The sequence below is a fragment of the Stegodyphus dumicola genome, chromosome 2, assembly GCF_044657685.1.
Source record: "Stegodyphus dumicola isolate Sdum_Otavi_A_Nest chromosome 2, ASM4465768v1".
NCBI lineage: Eukaryota > Metazoa > Arthropoda > Arachnida > Araneae > Eresidae > Stegodyphus > Stegodyphus dumicola.
The window spans coordinates 215,646,286-215,668,228 of NC_140769.1; the positions used below are offsets into that span (position 1 = coordinate 215,646,286).

At 34.7% G+C, this 21,943-nt stretch overlaps 1 protein-coding gene across 2 annotated transcripts in view; it reads right to left on the reverse strand.

Moving 5' to 3' along the window:
• Window positions 1-13,121: 13,121 nt before the first annotated feature.
• The window catches only part of LOC118186775 (uncharacterized), an 85,812-nt gene continuing 76,990 nt past the window's right edge, over window positions 13,122-21,943 (reverse strand). For both annotated transcript variants that reach the window (XM_085811742.1, XM_085811741.1), the window contains exon 5: window positions 13,122-17,835. In XM_085811742.1, the coding sequence (XP_085667868.1) occupies window positions 17,603-17,835 (233 nt within the window). In that variant the 3' untranslated portion in view covers window positions 13,122-17,602. The remainder of the gene's footprint in view (window positions 17,836-21,943) is intronic.

A 21,943-nucleotide genomic window follows, 5' to 3' on the forward strand; every position in this document is an offset into this window, starting at 1 on the left:
TACGCTCCCAAGTAAACATTGTCTCTCTCCGGAGCATAAAGATCTTTAACTGATTTTTCAGGTGTTTCCTTTTGACTCTCTTACCTAATCGTACATTACCATTTGCACCCAGAACAATATACATTTAGTGAGCACATTTTCACATATGAAATGAAAAAATGTACACGAGGTTTTGTTACACTGTTTTATTCTTAAAAACTTTCTTGGGGGAAAAAAAAATATTTTTTTAAGGAAAAATTACATTATTCTTTGAAAAAATTAAAACCATCCATTAAATCGGATGACATTTTTAAAATTTTTATATTATATTTCCTGTCAAAAGACAACTTAATTTTTCATGCTTTTATGCACTAAATTCCCCATTTTTTTACAAATGAGTGAAGCAAAATTATATTTGCTTCGAATAGAATTTATTTTCTTGTACTATTTTATATTATCCAGTATACAAAGGCGTCATCTGAAGGCTAATTCTAAATGGTGCGCGGATACAGAAGTACAAAAATAGGATCTAAGTTCACAAAACGAGAGTTTTCTAAAATACCGAATACAACGTGAAGCAATGCCACCAGGTGCGAGCTGACGACCACAGCTGTTAATTTGAGCTGGCAGAAGGACGAGCTGAACAATAGATGCAGTGGCTTTTCGGTAGTTATTTAGATTTCGATTACTACGAATATGAATATTGATGTGAAAAGAATGGATCTGGCTCCACGCCATAAGCTAGCATTGTCAAACACATCCTATGAGTCACGCAAAGACAATATATAAATAAATAAATTGTTGCGTCCAGAGCGTGACCGCGACTTCCTTTACCTATGCCATACAACTTAAATTTTCACAAATTAAAGAAGGGAAAAGAAGCTTCAGCATTGCGACTTTTTGTAGTAAATTCCAGATTTAACATTTATATATAGTTTTGGTTTAAAATCTTTCAACGATACATTCCCCTTCCCCCGATATAATATTCTATGAAGAATCACGGCAGAACTCGCTCATCCAGTCACAATATTGATGAGAAATAATAATCATATTATGGTTAGATGAGAAAATTTTACCACAGTTTCGAGGTCTAATAAGTTATTAAAAATTTTAGTTGAGTAAATATTGCATTTTGAGTTTGAGTTAAAAACGAGAAAAGTTTTAATATTCCCGGATGTCATTACGATAATCTTTCTCTGTCATTGTTAACATAATCTCTGATAAAAAGTGTAACTACTAAAATGTGGAAACTATTCCATAGCCATAAGATATTATTTTAAAATCCTGTTACCTTATTTACCTATTATTCAATAGAGTGTGTTAGACATAGTATGCTAATAGTGCAAATGTTTATAAAAGATTTCAATTCCATATATTATACCAAATAGATATATTATCAAAAAATAAAGATAATTAAAAAGCATAGATTTTTCTTTTTAAATCGCTTGGTTTTAAATTATTTGAAATAAAATGTTATTTTAAAATTTAGAAAATAAATTAAAATTCTTCTTCTGCAACACTGGGAAAAACTACCAAAATTAACAGCCTACCAGAACAGGTAAATTAAAGTTCTTATTCCGCAAAGTTAGTAACAATTGTTGAATGGACACTTAATGCAATGTGGCGGGAAAACGAAAAGACATATGATCCTAAGTAGATGATACAATAGATCAAAATCAATTCTCTTGAGAGAAATTCTAAAACTTACGTAAAAATATCCAATTCACGGAGCCCCTAGTCTATATGTTACTATCTTCTATATAGAACTACTGAAACTTCGATCATTTGCTTTGAGCATTAGATAAATCGTAAAAAGGGAAAAAGAGTTAATAAGTGTGTAGAGTCATTGGGATTTCTTGAAGCAAGAGAGGTAAAAAATGTGCAGTGCTCTCGCCGGGACTCGAACCCTGGACCTCTCGAATACTCGTCGAGTATGCTTCCAACTACACGCGGAAATTACGAAGGCAAGCGGAAATGAGGGAGAAAATGCCTTATATACTTCCAGTTTTAAAAGGTGACTGGGGATAACAGGACCCAATCGCCTATAGTCCACCACCTTTTAGTTCGGCGCCCGCTGTAGAGGCATACTGAAAGGAAGGAGAAAATACCTTATGTACTTCTTCGTTTAAAAGGTGATCGGAGATGAGAGGACCCAATCGCCAAATCCTGGTGGTGAAAAGTATAGTCCACCACCTTTTGGTTCGGGCGCCACTTGTAGAATCATTAGGTTATTTTGAAAAAGACGAGAAAAATATGAAGTGCCCTTGCTGGGATTTGAACCTTGGACTTCTCGAATACGCGTCGGATATGTTTTCAATTACACCATAAGAAAGAAGAGAGAAAACACCTTATAAGTGTAGGATTTAAAATTTACTTTGAAGAATAAGATTAATTCAAACAAGTAATAAATGGCAATGCGAAGAGCATTTAGAAAATGTGTCAAAAATCACATAACACTGGAATACCTTATTCAGTTCCAGTCTCTTTTTTTTTATGGATATTTAAATTTTGATAAAACGAAGGATTATTAGAAATCATTCTCAGGGGAATATATTTTGTAATATTTGAAATTTACGTATTGTAGTTTTAGGAACAAACAGGATAGGCTGAAAATAATGATAAATGAAATATGTTTTAAATGAGGTGGAAATGAGATATTTTATTTGTTTGGCTTTTATCGGAAATTAACTAATCATTCATATGAAAATCTTAAAAGAAATCAGAGGTGATTGCTTTTTCACTTTAAACAAATAATTTTAAAATATCAATTTATATGCTTTTTATTTCTTAATACGTCCCTAAAGTTCATGTTTTAAAGAATGGCAAAATGGAAGCTCTCCGCTTGAGAGGGAAAAAAGTTTTTATTTGGATACTCCAGTTTGTTATACTGTATAATTCTTGTGTTATTTCCAACCTATTCGTATATTTGGGGTCGAGAAATCCTGTATCACCCCATTCATACTCTCCAGAACTTGATATGTTTTGATATTTTTTCCTGATATTGTAAGTGTAATCCACCGCTCCAATCTAATGAGATGAATGAATCGGGAACTGTTGATTATCCCACCTACACGAGAGTAAGGATCATGGGCTATGCTAGACAGCATATTCAAGGGCTGTAAAAGTAAATCTATAATGAGCTTCCTGTGCTAACCTTTACCATTAAATTTCCAACCTTTTTTTATACAGCAAGGTTATTAATCTTTCCTAACTCTTGCATACATATAAATTAAAACAGGAAATACAGAATGAGATTAAGAAGAAAGCGTTGTTAAATACAAAACTAACAAGAAAGCATATGAATAATTTCCTTTCCTTAATAATTCAACTAATAAATTTCCTTAATAAATCCCAACTTCTTAAATAATAAACCGCTGTTGGCATTTAATAAACTGAAACCTTTACCATTCGACTCTAAGCAAAAACTAAGTCTACACCTATAGAGATGTGACAGTCTGTTGCAGAAAAATAAGATCTTATAAAACATAATTTTACAGGAGATCCACCTTTCTGTAATGTTACAGTTGTAGGCAATAAAGACTGGTGTTTGTGTTGTTAAATATTGCTACGAATTCACTTCTTTGTTATCCTTGCCTTTTTTTTTATCGTAATATTGCAAGCTACGGATTCGTAGAGGTCTGTTCAAAAATACGCCAGATGAGCAGAAAGAAACTGACAATTTATTGCAATTTACTGCAACTGACAATTTATTGCAATAAATAGCAACTCACACAAAATAAACAACTGTAAATAGCTTAAGAAGAATAGAGAGATAAGACGAATTCTCCTTAATACATAAGAAATATGGAAGATTACCAATATCAGCCGCAAGTGGAATCACTCAACTAACACTTTGAATTGAGCTAAGTCTCAGAAAAAAGTGAACTCCCATTGCTAAAGCAAACATTTATATAGTGCTGACCGACCTTCTAGCAGCTTCGGGAAAAAATGCCTACCGGGCTTCAAAAATTAGCTTTTCAGAGCTGCCAGAAAATCCCCGAGTTCATGAGGAATCATGAAATATCAGTAATAGTGTAATAAAATAGTAGTTTCTGCCAAAATAATGGTTTCGTCAAAATAGTAGTTTTGGCCCATATCTTAGCTTCTATTCGAATTAATCGCACAATTTAAAGAGTGATAGATTCAGAATTACAAGATCTAGAATATCATACAAAAAATAAAAAATGATATATAAAATACATAGCCATAAATTCGATTACACAAAAATTTTTTAAAAATTAAATAAAAACTATACATAACATTATAAAAATGCACATAAACCCAAAATACAATCAAATATTTACAACATTCTCACTCCCTGAAATGAATCTTGACACATGATTCTTAGAATCTCTTTAAAGTTTTTCGCTCATCTGCGGCCATACTTTAAATATTTCAGAGAAATTCTTTAGCTCGAAGAATACTTTTAAAATAAAATGAGAAAATCTAACTTTTGCCGGTACCACCGAAATAGCCAATTTTTCTTCCTTGAGATGCTTTATCTGCATATAATATAGGTGTATTAAATTGTCCTCCATGATACCGTACAGGGAATGCTAGTTCGGTTATATTCGTTCATTGCAATAAATATTTGAAAGGATTTCCTGAAAATAAGGCACCATTTACTTCTTTTGACGTTAAAACAGCTTAGATTTCTTATTTAGAGAGGGGATATAATGAGTCAGATTTGAGAGCAATGAACAAAATGTACAGGAATCCCTCAACAAGAATAATACGTTTGATTTTTCTCTTTCCTTATAATTGGAAAGCACGTCTGGCTAATAATCAGGAGGTCCGGAATTCGAACCTCGGCGAAGGCATCGGTTGATTTTTAACGCTTTCTGCTCCGAAATAAACCTGATGACTTTTCAAGTAGCATCCGAACAAAATTTCATGAATGATAATTCGTCGCCACCTGGATTTGGCGACTTAAATTCACTCCTCCACAAGTGCCCTTTAAGTGAGGGAGAACGTAAGAAATTCACAACACTGTCATTTACACTCATGTCCATAAATTAAGTATAATTCGGAGTCACGCGGAAATCGAACTCTAAAATAAATATATCACCTGTAAAATCACTACACACATCTTCAAGAATCATTTGCAAATTTCAGGAAGTAACCAGATGACACCGATGGTACGTCACAATGGCGAGAGTGTAAGAAAGTGATGTATAAGGAATACAGGCAAAGAAGTAAAATTGTTCGCAGGCGCTTTATAAGCATTTCAGTGCAATAACCGAATAGTTATGATACAAAGGACGCATTTGGATGATTTTTTGCGTGGTAGAATTACCGGCCGTCTGAAATGTGGGCTTACCCAACTGGAAGTATCAGACGAACTTGGAATTGCCCAGAGTGTCATCTCCAGGCTTTGGCAACGATTCCAAGATGATGGTAATGTGAGTAGACGTTACAGCACAGGTCGCACCAGAGTTACAACACCGAATGAGGACCGGTATTTGGCAGTTACTGCCAAAAGAAACAGGCGGAGCACAGCCTCAGACCTGTCTCGTCAGCTTTCTTCAGCCACTGGTACGACAATTTCAAGGCACGACGTGTACAGACGATTAGGGCAGATCGGCCTATATGCTCGTAGACCTGTCAGATGCGTTCCACTTACTGCAACTCACTGTCGCCTGCGGTTAGCCTGGAGTAGAGAGCACGCATAGTGGACACCGCAACAGTGGGCTTGTGTGATGTTTTCCGACGAGTCCAGGTATAGCTTGCAGTCTGATTCTTGCCGGACTTTCATATGGAGAGCTGCAGGTACCCGTTACCACCAAGAAAACATCATTGAACGACACCGTTACGGTGGTGCAGGAGTGCTCGTTTGGGGTGGAATTATTTTGGGTTCCAACCTGCATGTTCAAATTGGAACCATGACAAGCCAAATCTATCCGGACGTCATTCTGGAACAACATGTACGTTTGTTTCGGGGCGCAATGGGCGCACAATTTGTGTTTATGGATGACAACGCCCGTCCTCACCGTGCAAACATCGTAAGCGAATGCCTTCAATCGGAGGATATCACCCGTATGGACTGGCCAGCATTCTCACCGGACTTGAATCCAGTAGATCACGTGAGGGACATGGTTGAACGACGAGTTGTAGCCCGTCAACCTCCTCCTACATGTCTACCGGAATTTTGGAGAGCATTGCTTTTTAAGTGGTGTAATATCCCCCAAGATCAGATCGATAATTTGATACTCAGCATGCCTAGGCGTTGTACGGACTGTATTGCATCGTCTGGGAGACATACAATGTATTAACAATCATACCAACCATGTAATATTGGTTTTTTGTAAATAGATTTTTTTTTTTTGTAATTTGCTCCAGAGGAAAGAATCGCTAATTTGTTTAATAATATCAAGCATATAGCATCTTTTTTTCGCTGTTTACCTTTTGTTTAATAAATAAGCTTTACAAATAAGGCAAATTTGTTTTGCTTCTAACTCTTCCTTTGCCTGATTTTGCATTATCCTTAATTTATGGACATGAATGTACTTTTGCATGCGATTTAATTATGCCCGTTTCCTGACAGCGATAGCATCTTGTGATTCCCATATACTCGGTAATTGTGAGAGAATGCCATCCCATGAACAGTCTTTTATACTGGATTGCTGCTGCGAAAATTGAAGGTTCGCATTCAGTAATCAACTGCGCTGGGTGTGAGCAGTTAAAGGTGGTATATTCTTATGCATCCGGTTTACAGCTTCAGTCTGTGGACTCCAGCGCACCAGTGTAGCGGCTGTGCTGGATCAACGGGTGTGTGACTGTGATATTTCTTGACTGTTGGTATTTTATACATTGAAGTTATAAGGTATTTCTCCAGCCTTCTCAGCATGCTTTCGTAATGTAATAGTCAGCACGCTCGGCGCGTATTCGAGAAGTCCGTGGTTCCAGTCTCGGCGAGGGCATTGCTCATTTTTCTCGTCTCCTGCTTCGAAATAACATAATGACTCTACAAGGTGAAGATTGGTTAATCCAAAACTTTGCGGTGTATGTGGGATGTCGCTCATACAAATATTAAACAAAATATTGTTGTTGTCTTGTCCCTGTTTTTCATGGAAGAATGGTTGCCAGAGCCTCAAGGAGGTTGGAGTTCTATTTCAGCCTAATTTTGAGGGAAAGCACCCCGTGTGGGGTGATCCGAGTGTCTCCCACTCCTCTCTCCTACCACCAAAACACACAGGACCTTTCGGCTCCCCATATATTTAGAATTCCCCCATGCCGCAAAGACACTATACATTTATAAACATCCATGCCTTCTCCGGGATTCGAATGTGGGCCTTCGGTATCGCAGTGGGCTGCCCTATTCACTATACCGTCTGGGTGGCATTAAATAAAATACAGGTAAGGAGTGACCTTTGGGGTATTTCAGCAAAATAGACTGTTAATATTTTATTGATACAGACGACAAAATGTTCATCCATATGCTAAAAGCAATGTTTATGATGTATCGCGGGAGTTTGGGTAAGGCTTTCCTGCCAAACATGCTCGAAGAAACTTTAACAACATCTATGAAAATAGCTTCTGCGACGAGTTTATTCTGGAGTCCGCGTGAAATCATTTCAGTGATTCGGTACAATTAATGCACGGTAGAATGTTTTTTCTAGAATTCAGAGTGTTCGGCGATAAAGATGTTCCCGTGCGCATATTTCACAAGTGCACATCAGGGTAGCGACTGAGGGAGGGGTTTCGAAAATGGACTAATGAGCTTCTATTGCTTTTGTGACGCTAAATCTTCAAGACATTTATACGCGATTTTTATCACGCATTAATATTTGGATTGATGTTCACGGCATATTATCGATCTTTACCTCGAGAAAATGACTTAAGCTACAATTAGCCTCGAATATTATGCATTTACTAACACCTGTGGATTAAGAGAATTCAAGCGTACATTTTTTTTTTTTTAAATTCTGCTGAGAAGGACTGGAAGTGTTACAATGAATCTAATGTTTCTTATTTCAGTGCTTGCATTCTTTTGATTTTTAAAGTGTAAGATTTAGAATAATATTGCGTATGATCTGATCATATCCATTGTTAACATTAAAAGTTAATATGTGAGTAAATTGAATATATTCGTTGTGTTTAAGATAAATTTGTTCAGTTTGATGAGTATTTCTTGTGTAGGCAGTACATGTAAGAGTGAACAGTTATTAAATGTGAAATTTAACACACTAAATATATACGAATCCAAATTAGTAAAGTTTACGTTGAATAAAATATTTCATTGGTTATTATAATCTCTTTTTCACATAGACTGCAATAAAAATCAGAGAATTCTATTTACATATATAATTGGTACAAATATTTTGCTCATATGCATAGTTTTATGTAAAGAGAGCATTTGGGCTCAGATATTATCACATATTTCTTTCTTCATCTTACTTACCATTTATTAAGTAATATTTCACATGGATATTTTTGCGGAGTATCCGACATTTGTTTGTATTTATTTCAAATTCCTTCAACCAGGCAGTGAAATCTTCACAATTGCTTATATTTGATCCAATTTCACAATGAAAAGTTTCAGAAGAAATCGACGATGCTTTAATTATTTTGTACAGAAAATTACGCGGCAGAATATTTTCAACTATCTTGCTTAATTCTTAAAGCACACGAAAGGTCATGTGACATGGCAGAAATATTACTGAATGCTCATTGGTTCATTCTAGAAACCACTCCCTGGGTGGCTATACAGATATGCACTTGTGAAATATGCTTCCCTGCTTAGCTTGCTATATTTTTTTTGCATCAGACGAATAGCGATTTTGCTGGCTTTACTGCCATAAAGATTTTGTTTTTTTTTTTTCAGACTGAGGAATGATATCCGATATTCAGCATGATATTGATCATTTTGACAAATCTGAAGAGCATGAAACAGGGTTGGATTAACCATTAAGCTATTATACGCCCGTGCTTAGGGCATCAAGGAAAGGGAACACCAAAATATTTCCCATTCCTGGTTTTGTTAGGGAATGCGTGGTGCAGCTAAATCAAAACGAGACAGAAAAATGAAGAAAAAGCTGGCGAGAACATGCATAGCAACATCAAAATTTTGTAAGTGCTTAGGGCCTCTTAAAAGTTTTAATCCGGCCCTGGCATGAAGATTCTAGTATTATAATTTTATTTGTGGCTTGATCAATGCCAAAGCTTTATGCGAAATTTTTCAGAATAATTATAGACCTCGAAGAGTCTGACTGAAAGAATGTTTTCCGTGTTTGTATTTGTAAGAAAATTTGTTATGAGTCCAAAGGGGCAATTTTCCCAGGAGGACTATTAATTTCGTTTTGGTATTTTGCGTCGATTCACGATAAGCACTGTTTCACTTTTCAAATTGTCGCTACCAAATATTATCGTCCTGTATTACACCGGGTGACCATAATTAAACCGACAGTGCTCACAGAGTTCTGTAGCGCGATCTATTTGCGAGAATGACGCCACATTTTGTAGGAAGATTAAACAAGACGGGGGACGAAGGATTCCGCGAAAACAAAAATTAGTTCCAAAATTCACCACTAGAGGAATATTTGGCGCTGTATAATAGAAAATAGACTGTTAACAAATGCAAATTAATGCGGAATAAAATTACCTTTTATTATGGATATGCCTTATGGAATATGGATATGCCTTACAGTACGGTATGGAAAATCTTCCGAAAGATTATCAACTTCTATCCGAACAACATCAGCCGTGTACAGGAGTTACTGTACCCCGACCATGATAAGCGATTGACTTTTGCTCTCACCTTTCTTTATGGGGAGACGAGGCCCACTTTTACCTGAATGGAACTGTGAATACCCAGAACTGCCGAACTTGGGGTGACAAATCACCACATGCAGTCACAGCAATTCCCTTACGTTCACCAAAGGTAACTGTTTGGTGTGGGTTCACAGCGGAATTTATCGTTCTATGAGATAATAGCATTCTTTTATGAGATATGTACCATTCTTATATGAGAACATTACCCCGACAGGACCGGAAACCTGTTCTGTTACCGGAGAGAAATATCGCCACATGTTGAACAGCTTTGTTATTCCGGCACTTCAGCAAAGACAATGCCTGGGGGAAATCATTTTCATGCAAGATGGAGCCCCTCCACACGTTGCTGTACGGGTGCAACAGATGCTACGGCAGAAATTCACAATAGAAAGAGTCATTAGCCGCTACTTTCCAACCGCATGGCCACCTCGGTCGCCTGATCTTACCCCATGCGACTTCTGGCTATGGGGTTACCTTAAGTCTAAAGTCTATCAAGGAGTGGTCCAGGACCTGGCTACGTTGAAGGATAACATATCATGGACTGTACAGGAGATTCCTACAGACATGTTACTTTCTGTTGTTGTGCATACTGTGCACAGAATGCAATATGTGGTCCACAACAACGGCAGCCACATTGAACTTCATTTGAATGCAAAATAAAAGGTAATTTCCGTATTGATTTGCATTTGTTAAAACTCTATTTTCTATTACACAGCGCCAAATATTCCCCTAGCGGTGACTTTTAGAACTATTTTTTTTTCACGGAATCCTTCGTCTCCCGTCTTGTTTAATCTTCTTACAAAATGTGGCGTCATTCTCGCAAATAGATCGCGCTACAGAACACTGTGAGCACTGTCAGTTTAATTATAGCTACCCGTTATTTAAAGAAATTACATAATGAAGAATCTGTGTAAATGTACGTATGTTTCTCGCATTGTGATAAAACAACCTGCCTAGAGCCATCAAAATTTGAATAACACAATCTTCCATAGAATATGGCACGTGGAAGCCCTAATTTGAATTTGTTTTGTTATCGATTTCATATTTTATAACACTTCAACGAATTTTTGATTAACAAACTCAACAATTTCAAAGCGAGCAATGGCAAGACCGTACAGGGGGGGGGGGATTATTTCCAGCACGCGAGACTCTGTATCGGAAATTCTAAAGATATCCTAATTTTAAAATTATTTTGCGATGTTGCTGTTGAACAGCATTTTATGGTTTAAGTGCGAAAAACATGATATTTAATAAATAAAGGTAACACACAAAATGTTAAAAAAACGCCCCTTTGGACGTAATCTGAAACCTTTCAGATTTCCACACCTCCTTTTTTGTATCAGTGATTTTATTTTCCGCATATATGTGTGATACGTTGTTAATGCAAAAGTGATAATGATGATTAGCCAGCCCGTTAAATACACTGCGATATCATCGCCTTTAGGGTCACTGAGAGAGATTAATTATCAGGCAAATCTTGGTCAATCGTTAACAGCAATACGGGACCCTAACCAACATGACAAGAATTGGGAATATGTGACCTGCCACAAAATGTCATTTAGCTTTGATATCATAATATGACAGGCATTATAGATAATAGCAGAAGATCGATGCTTACTTTTTGCTAGAGTTCCATTAAGCAGATTATATGGAGATTCTGTTGGATAATCGATGTCCTTTTCGAGAACTAAAGGATCCATATTTTGGGGTAAAAATGTCGATAATGTTACTTATACAAAACATACCGAGTGTTTGAGATACTATAGAATGAATACTGAGCACAAGACATGTCTCATGTATTTCCTAGACCTCAGTGCCATGGCTCATGTCTCAGACGCATGTAGACATGTAGCACAGGTGAAATTACCATCATAAACTCTCCAGAACAATGCTAACAACCCCTTTGAACAAGCTTATGTGGAGAATACGCAAAACAGATGCCACCTTTGTACTGGAATTTGAAATGGCCAAACTTCTTACTGATATTGCGAGATCGGCGGGATATAGCGTTGTTTTTTATCATTCCAAAAATACATTTCTCTTGTGTTTTGTTGACCAGATCGTTTCCCAAATGTGGAATCTGCATTATTTATGTTACAAAATGTCATTGTTTCATGACAATGGTCAAGCATAGAAGTAATTACGAAGGTGTTAAAATTCAAGAAACAAAAGCATAATACTTATTCTGAAAGCAATTTGATTTTTTTTTTTATATTAAGATTTTGTGACAAGATAAACAATAGAGATAGTTGTACTTCAGTGCTTGATCCCTCCTTCCCACTCTCAGTGCGAGTTATACCATACTTCCTGCAAATATTGGCCGAGTAAAGCTGTTGACAGAAATCTGTAAAAACAGTGATTAGTGTAATCTTAACCATGGATGTGTAATCTGCGAATGACAGATGGGCCCTTTTCATCAGCTCACAGATTGTAATTTTCGAGAACATCCGTATTCAAGCACTCCCAGTGAGAAAAAAGTGCTCATTCACAATGTAGATTGTATGAGCTTGCACAGACATTACTGGCAATACTCGCATCAACTGATGGGCAGATTGTGCAAGCACACCTGAATTGAGATAACAACAACAGCTATGCATATTAAGGCAGGTGGTATCACAAAGCCTCAAAATTATTTTCACCACTTTAACACGATTAAAGCATACTAGTATGATATGTTTGTAATTTAAACTGTATTAGTCTTATCAAATGCAAATTAAGTACTTTTAAGGACCATTAATGAAAAAAAAATTAAGGGCCTATCAGCAAATGGGAACTGAATAAATTCAAATAAAGGTATTATTCTATGCCTGAACTTCACTTTTGTAATACAATCCTAAGAATAAAATATATCTGTAAGTAGGATGTATTATTATTAAACATATTTATAAAACAAATTTGAGAACAAAATTAACTTTATGAAATTTATCAAGTAGCATTCAATATTTTACACTTATAATAGTTGGATATATTCAAAAAAAGATTAACAACATTTTACTTACGTCTTATTAACAGTTAACTTTATGCTAATTTTTCTTTTAGGTCTCATTTTGTCACAGACTTGCTTTAGTCTTTCTCGATAGATTTTTATGTGAAACGGCATAAGTAATCAGCATGATTTGTAACTGAAGATTTACTGTTGCTTCCCTAAAGAGAGACCTACTGATCAGATCAAATCTGAAAGCCTGACATAGGCACAGTTGGAAAAGTTTTGAAAGTTAATTGTGCTCTGTCTAATGCAGTTAACATCGTTCAGCTTCGTGTAGAGTTCCTGGAGTTGTAACCATACACTACCCTCCAAAAGTTAAGGAACATGTTTTTGGAGTCTTATTTGAGAATGAAGCAAAATAGAAACAAGTAATTTAGCAGACATGTTCGCTAAACAGTCCTTTAATGAATGTGACGTAGAATGCTTAAGATCAACACAAACATGAATTACAACAAAAAATTGCACCTTTGGCATTTGCACAAACAAAATTTACAACAAATTTACAACAAAAATTGCACTTTTGGAAATCCACTCTTTGAGAAACAGCATAACACAGTTTTTCTAGGAAAATTGTGGTGTGGAAAACCCATTACAAAAATGGATTCTAATAAGGAATGTGTTCACCCCAGCTGCAATACATTGGCGGCTTAATTGACAGCATGTTTAGCTTCGATATGTAAAAGGAACTTGGTACATTAGTGATACTATATACCATACACTACCCTCCTAAAGTTAAGGAACATGTTTTTGGCGTCTAATTTGAGAATGAAGCAAAATAGAAACAAGTAATTTAGCAGACATGTTCGCTAAACAGTCCTTTAATGAATGTGACGTAGAATGCTTAAGATGAACACAAACATGAATTACAACAAAAAATTGCACCTTTGGCAGAGAAATCCACTCTTTGAGAAACAGCATAACACAGTTTTTCTAGGAAAATTGTGGTGTGGAAAACCCATTACAAAAATGGATTCTAATAAGGAATGTGTTCACCCCAGCTGCAATACATTGGCGGCTTAATTGACAGCATGTTTAGCTTCGATATGTAAAAGGAACTTGGTACATTAGTGATGGATATGTTTCTGACTAAATGATTTGTATCAGCAAACAGTAATTATTTCATCGACATGACAGATTATGACTTCAATTTCTACAAAAGCATTTTATCTCTAATTCTTAGAATAAAAGATGTTTGTAATTTAGTTTGAAAAATAACGGCTATCGCTTCGTAACAGTTTCCAAACTATGGAGATGGAATAGATGACAGATGGAAAAATACATTTAAAAAATAATAATGAAATTAAACACATGCAATAACAAATAAACATAAATATAAAATTTTCAAAATTAAATTCACATTAAAATTTATGAAATGAACAAAAAAAAGTTAATTAATAATAAAATATGACGCACATGATAAGGGAGATGAAATATTTTTGCTACCAACTTAAATCCTACTGTTTTAACCATAATCCATATTTTTAACCAAACATTTTAGGCTAATTATTTCTTTTTCCTTCCTTTTAAAACTAAATTTTATCTGAGTTATATCCAGTATGAGAAATTAAGAAACAAAATTATGCATCCTCTTTTTTGCAGTTTGAACATTGTATTTGATCTGATATTTTGTCTATAACTAGATTTATGGGTAGAGCATCACCGACACATTATTAGACTAAAAGAGAGTATTTAATAATGAGAACTAATCTTATGAATTGCCATCTGATTCTAGGTGAAATTTAGTTTGATAAATACTTCCTTTAAACAGAATTTTACAGTATCTACTTTATTTTATTGAAACTTTATGTGCATTTAAATGTCACTTACGATTTATAGTCAGACTTTTGTGTTTATATATAACAAAAGTAGTTGACCATCCATAGTTACAAATGACTTTTAGCCTTCTGTGGAAGTGGTTGTTTTAAATAAATGGAGATATACTAAGTGTCTAATAAATGGAGATATACTAAGTTTTGATTGGGGTCTTAAATGTAACTCTCAGTTTTCTGATTGAGGCCATCTGCATTTTTATGGTCCCATTGATCAGTGGTATTAAAATTGCCATAAAGTTTTAATACCACTGATCAATTGGAAGTGGATGTTATGAAAGGATTCACTGTATATGATTAGCAATTTTTAAATTATGTACAATCTGGTATCAGATTATTCAAATACAAAAGGATGGTGCAGCTCTTCTGAACACAAACTCCACTGTGCGCCAGCTGCTAATAAGCACTGTCTGCATACAGTAAATAGCATTTATGAAGGCTGTTTGAGTGAAATGGATACATGCTTTATTTTCTCAAATATTGATCCTAGATATTCATTTCCAGTTATTAAGCTTGTTAAAATAAGGTAAATAATTTAATACGATCAATTCTAACATTGTAGGTGGGAAAATTCTGAGAATAAATATTCTAACTTTTCACATAGTTCTCACAGAGTAAAAAACTATACACTCATCTTGTTTTAATTGAACTAAGAACAAAAGATTTGAGACTTTGAAGTACAGAATTCAAGTAGATATTCTAGAAAGAATGTACCAGTTTAGATGAATTTTCATGCATATAAATGATAAAATTCTGAGGCATTTGAGAAAGAGATGTGAACACAGACTGCTAGTCTTTGGCACGACGTGGCTCTATTTTATGTAAAACAGCTTTTGCTGTTAAATTTGCAGCTAGTCTCTTTGAAAGTATTTATTAAGTATATCTCTACAAATATTTTTATGCAATGTGTAATTTTTCACACATGAAAATTTTCGTAACTAATTAAAGTACAATTAACACTTTATTAATTGGAATTTTCACTGGAAATAACCCATACTAATAATAATAATATAATTTTGCTAAGAAGAGAGTGAAATCCTACTACTTGCAGTGCTGCATACTGCATTTTATTTTTGCCATGTGGAAATTATTCTCATAAAATTCTGCATCTCATTTTAAGCAAGTAATTGGATGTACATGTCTAATATAGGTTAAGGAAACAAAGTCTGCAGTCACCCTTTTTGAAAAATATGCACACAGAAATTTATTGTCAAATACATTAATGAAGTATGCATATTAAATGGAAAGTTTTCTCCATTTTTACACTAAAATTTTTAGCTCTTTGAAAAAATTACACTATTTACAATATTAAATTATACTTATTACAATTCTTATTCCAGAATAAAAACAGCAGAAAAAGGGGTTAATATATGTAAAAAGTTTTGAAAAAGCTTTGATTTAAAATTATGATATGAATCTGAACTTGAATCTGTAACTTCACAAAACAAACTATACATTCTTGATTAACTTAAGCTTTCGCTTTGTTTTAATCATTTCTATATTTATACAAAAATTATATATAAATGCATTCTTTATCACAAATAAAATACATGCATAGCTTAAAGCTTGATAAATCTATATAAATAAACATCTGAAGAGTTTTAGTTTTGAATGAAACTATATTAGTATTATAAAAAGATACCTACTATTATTATGCATTACTGAAAAAAGATATCATTTTATGTATCATATAATCATCTGCATTACATTTATTACAATTTTTTTAATTGGCAGACAAAATACAACAATAAATATAGGCCATGATGGATAAAGATTCAGCTGACTTGAATCTGTGACATCTGAATCTGCCACAAGGTCACTATATCAATTTGATTTCTCTTTCACTTTAATTTAATTATGTTCACACAGGCAATCCAGTGCTAAATAAACAGCATAAATAAATTCATCATAGGTTAAAAGATAAGATTTATGCATAGTTCAAAATTAGTAAAGAGCTACAGGAAATGCACTTTATATAAAGCTCATTTAATTCCTTCAGTACAGAATTTCAGTTTACATAACAACACATACATAAAAAGTTTCCCATTGAGCTGCTTAAAAGATCTTGTTGAAAATGCATCTAATAGTTAGTAGATAACTTTTTATGAGTTTTGCTCTAGTCAGCATAGTGATTAATGGTGACTGGCCAATAAGCTGACGCTGATGTGTGCAGGTTCAACTGGCATGTAAGGATTAATTGTTTGTGTTATCTCCTCTCTCTTGCAACTGCAATATCAGTCTACCAAGCTAGGCAAAATTCTCACTGATGATATAATGAACCTTCAGAATCATTAAATTTTTGAGACTAAGGTTCTCAAAATGTCACTTACACCCTTCCTAAAAACTGATTCCACCTCTTTCTCTGCTAACTGTTATCTTAACCACTACATCACAAGAACAGACAGAAAATATGTCTTTAATTTTTGCTGCTCGTTCAAAGGTTTTAAGTGGTTAAAGGAAGGAGCAAGTTTCAGCTTACCAAATTAAACGGTGGTGAGCTATCATCTAACACATTTTATTTAGGTCAGGCCCACTATAAAGCCATTAAGTTGCTGCAAACAAGAGTCTTGAAAAATCAGCATATCCTGATCAAGGATGAAACCTAAGGCCAACTGAATTACACTAACCATTACACTGCAAATATATATGAAAAGCCTGCCTTTAAAAGTTCCTTACAAACTGAGCAATACATTTGGCTTTTCCCAGAAAATGGCAAATCAGCTAATGACTCACTGTAAAAGAAGGGAATATTCACAAGTTTCACTAACTATTATTCACTAACCAACATTGATGAAGCAACATTCTTATTTCCAAACATTTTGCAGTTAACCAAATTTTTAAGATGTTTCAAGAATTATCTACCCTGTGAATCAATTTCTAATTCACCACAAAGAACAATTTGCAGATACGCTGATTATTTTTAACTTATTCCCTTTTGCTCATCTTGCAGATTACATTTTTTTAAAAATCTTTATAACAAAAGCTGAAAAATCCTTCCACGTTAGTAAAAATGAACTTCATTCAGTTTTTTATACATTCATCCATTTTCAGACGATATGTTAAACACTATTTCATTGAGAGGAGTACTAGAATCAATCAATGAAGAAGAAAATCCAGATTCCGCGGTAGATTTATTTTCTACTGCTGATAATAATGATCGCTTTCTACCATATGTGATCATTTGACGACCATGAACTTTTGGAACAATTTCTTCAGCAAATGCAGCACAAGGTGAGGACCTCTTTCTTGTCTTAGAAAGCAATGATGGAACTAAAATGAATTTAAATAGTGAAAGAATTATTTTATTTTGCCACATGTATAAAAGTTTTAATGTATATATTATCTTTTAATAAAAGCATAATGATATAAACAGATCTTTTAATACATACACACACACATATATATATAATGTAAATACACACATATGTGTGTATCTCTCTCTCTCTATATATATATATACATTGTTGCGTTCGTACGGATTCGTAATAGATTGAATGCACAAGTCTGATGAAAAGTTAACAAAATTTATTCTTATCACAAGAAATAAAACAAAATGTTGACATTTTTGACATTTTTTCGCACAGATATTCGTACAATATCACACAGTAGTTAATATTTTAAATTACTAAAACATTAAATAGAATGCAATCCAAAGTACAGAGAAAGCTAATCCGATCTCACAGCGAATTTGCTACCATCAACAACAAAAACAGTAAACAACTAATAAACAACTGAACTGAGATGTTTTGCTCTGGCTTTTATAAGCTTTTTAATTATGCACGAGAACATTCTGGTATTTTCTTGAGGTTTCTAGAAAGCAAAAGAGCACAATTACGAGATATCTATTTATTAAATGTTAAATGCGCGTTAAGAGTACGATTACGATATCTATTTATTAATGCGCCTGCTCCTGTATTTTTATATTTTTGGCACAGCTTTATCTTAAAACTCATCACATGCTGCATTGCATGGAGAAATAAAACAATTTTAATTATAGTTCTACTGAAAATAGCAAATTAAATACAAAAACCATAACCCTTCACAAGGACTGCACTGGACAGGAAGCCAAACTTACAACTAAGGCAAAAATGCAATAATGAACATTACATTACAATAACAAACAACATAAACAATTGCAATAAGTAACTTAAAACAAATCAAATACTAAATAAAAATAAAATACTATCAAATACTAAATACAAATAAAATACTAAATACAAATAAAATACTATCAAATACTAAATACAAATCAAATACTATTAAATACTATCAAATACTAAATACAAATCAAATACTATTAAATACTATCAAATACTAAATACAAATCAAATACTATTAAATACTAAATACTATCAAATACTAAATACAAATCAAATGCTATCACATTTAGAAACAAAACAGACCAGGGTCTTGTACTATTTACATTATATACACTACGTACTATGGCCATAGTAAGGAGCTAATTTGTCGTAATGAACGACTTAGAGTTCTTAATGCTTAGAGTTCAATAACTTACGGATCCAAACCCTGAAATCGTTCAGCCTGTTTAGGACTGTATATAGACCATCCCAAGGTGACTGTAGTTTTGGACAGCGTCCTTTCTGTTGAGTCGGATTCCACAACCATACCTTATCCCCTTATTTGAATCAGTGTCCAGTAGCTCTGGTGCCAAATCGGGTGTTCATATTCTCTGTCCCCAAGTTGACTCGCTCTCATGAAAGTCGTGCATAACTTCAAATTGGGCCTGGAGATATTAATGTATTCCTTAGGTGATGAAAGCACATCTGGAGGGCAATCAAACAAAAACTCACAAGGCAGACAAAGGTCACAACCAAACAGCATCTGAGACAGGGAATAGCAGGTAGCCTGGTGTTTCTCTTCCACCCTAATATGATTTCGGCAGCTTTCTAAGCAGGGTTTTTTCAGACAAGATGTCGACGTTTCCAGGTGATGATCACTTCTGACAGTGCTTAAATTGTGCCGAAGCAAAAATAAGATGAGCTCTGGTACTTCTTTTTATAAAACTGAACCACAATTTAAAGGGGGGAAAATTTAGAATTCCTAATGTTTTAGTTTAACAATAAGCAGACTTTGTAATACACTATTTCCCTAGAAATATGAACTCATGAGAACATGAGGCATTCAAGTAAAGTCCCCTCACTCACATGCGGAAACCTTTCCCTTTAATTTGGAGGAGTTTGTTTAGGAATGCGTAAATTTGTCGCCATGCCATCATACCTAGTGTACTGTTATCGATGCTTACAGTTATTCTTGCAGGAAGGAAAGTTTGTGTTCTTAAATGTGCGTCAAGTGACGGCGAGTACAATAAGAGTGAAATACTGAGATAAACTGCTCAAACACATCATATACATTGTCTTTGCACAGTATCCACTAATAGGGGAGAAGCATAACCAGCAAGTTTACATTCATCCTTAGGAGGAGTCACATTCAGGACTCATTTTACCCCTGAAACACATCTGCTTGATGGCTACAATTATATCAGCAGAGAGCCATGGTCAAAGAGAACATTCTCTCTCACCAAGATTTCCCTCATTTTTTGTTTCCACACACTCATATCCTCATTCTGTTTCACCCAGGAATTTTCATTAGCTATACTTTAAGTATATTTAATTTTTGAGATGATAAAAGACCCCACCCCCCTTCTACGATCAGAGCTTAAATTGGGCCAGAGCCCACCGGATCTCGGCTCTGGTACTTCTTAGTTTTTGTAATAAATCATAATTCTAGCTGGAATGCACCGGAGCCCTGAATAAGAAGGCTGCGGCATTTCTTTTATGTAATTGAATAACAATTTCAGTAGAAATTTTATTTTAACAATAAAATTATATTAAAAACTGCTTATTAAATTTCAGTTTATCTCTTTACATTTAATTACTTCAATCTTTAATTATTTCAATAAATAATAATTAATTATTGAATAACTATCAATGAAATAATAATTAATAAACATTGATTAATTAGCTATTAATAAATTTGATAATAATTAACTATTTAATTTTAAAATTATTAATGAGTTTAATAGTCATTTTATTTATTTATTTACTCTTGTTCTTCTTTGCTGACAGTCTACCATAGGGCTCCCACACTTCTAATCTTAGAAATTAAGCCCTGTTTTCTGATGATGGATAGTGGCATCATCTGATGCTAAAAGCAGTCTGTTGTTTTGGAAGTTCAAGGAAAAATTGTGTTTCCTTAAAAAGTCCAATCTGAGTATGCAAGGATCTGAAATATCTGCCACATATGCTGTGTGATAATAGGCGGCACTTTCAAACAATATGTTCACTTTTAACTTTCCAGCTACTTCGATTTCATCACCAGACACAGTCTGGGATGTAAAGGGTGGCATCCAAATGAGTTTATCTTTAAATTATTCAGCTAAATCTTTCAAAATGATGGTAACATTAGCTCCTGTGTCAATCATCATATTGCAAGGAATTCTATTAATGTGCCCATTGATGGATAGTCCATCACTGTTGCCACTCACTGTAGAAATTTTGAGCACTTTAAAACATGGTTTTTCATTATCTGCAAGCTCCGCTCCTCGATATGGTCATTAATATGTTTCCTGCATAGTTGCTGGAAAACAGTATTCTCCGTGCCCTGGGGTGTTCTGCTGGAAAACAGTATTTTCCATGCTTCCAGCACTTTGGTTTCTGGTCACTCCTTTTTCATCTCATGGCATTTAATTGTCTATTCAACTCATCCATCTTATTTTCCGTGCTCTGGGGTGTTTTGCAGATCCTTCGTATGTGGCCTTCAGTACCACATTTCCAAAACTTTACAGCCAGTTTGTCCTCAATCCTACTCCGTATCAAAGCATTGACTTGTATGGATCTAACGAGACAATTTGTCTGGATAATCTAAACGAGCCATTAATTGATCCACTGGCTCGTGGACACACGTCTGACTGAGTAGAGACCTCTATAAGTTGCTTGGCGGACTGCTTCGAATTTCATTGTGTACACTAGAGCACATTTTACCTCCTTGACATCCGCCATTCGTTGAGCTTTCTCTATTTCAGGATCCTGAATGCCATCTATGAAATATTGCAGGGACAGGATTTCCCTTGCTTCTGTCGGTCGCTTCGAAAAGGCGAGGTGAGACAGCCTTTCGACAACCGTAGCAAGCTCCTGGAGTGTTTCGGTGAGCTGCTGTTGATGGGATTTTAGTTGAGGCCTACTGTAGTCTTTCAAACATTTCTCCCCAAAGTGCAGCTCCAATGCACTGGACAGAGATCTAGCCTTTGGTTTTCTGGGAGAGTTTGAAGGATATCTGCTCTCAGAGAAGCGGCAAGATTACAGTCCTTAGCTTGGGAATCCCATCCATTCGCATCTGCCACTATAGAAAATTGTGTCTA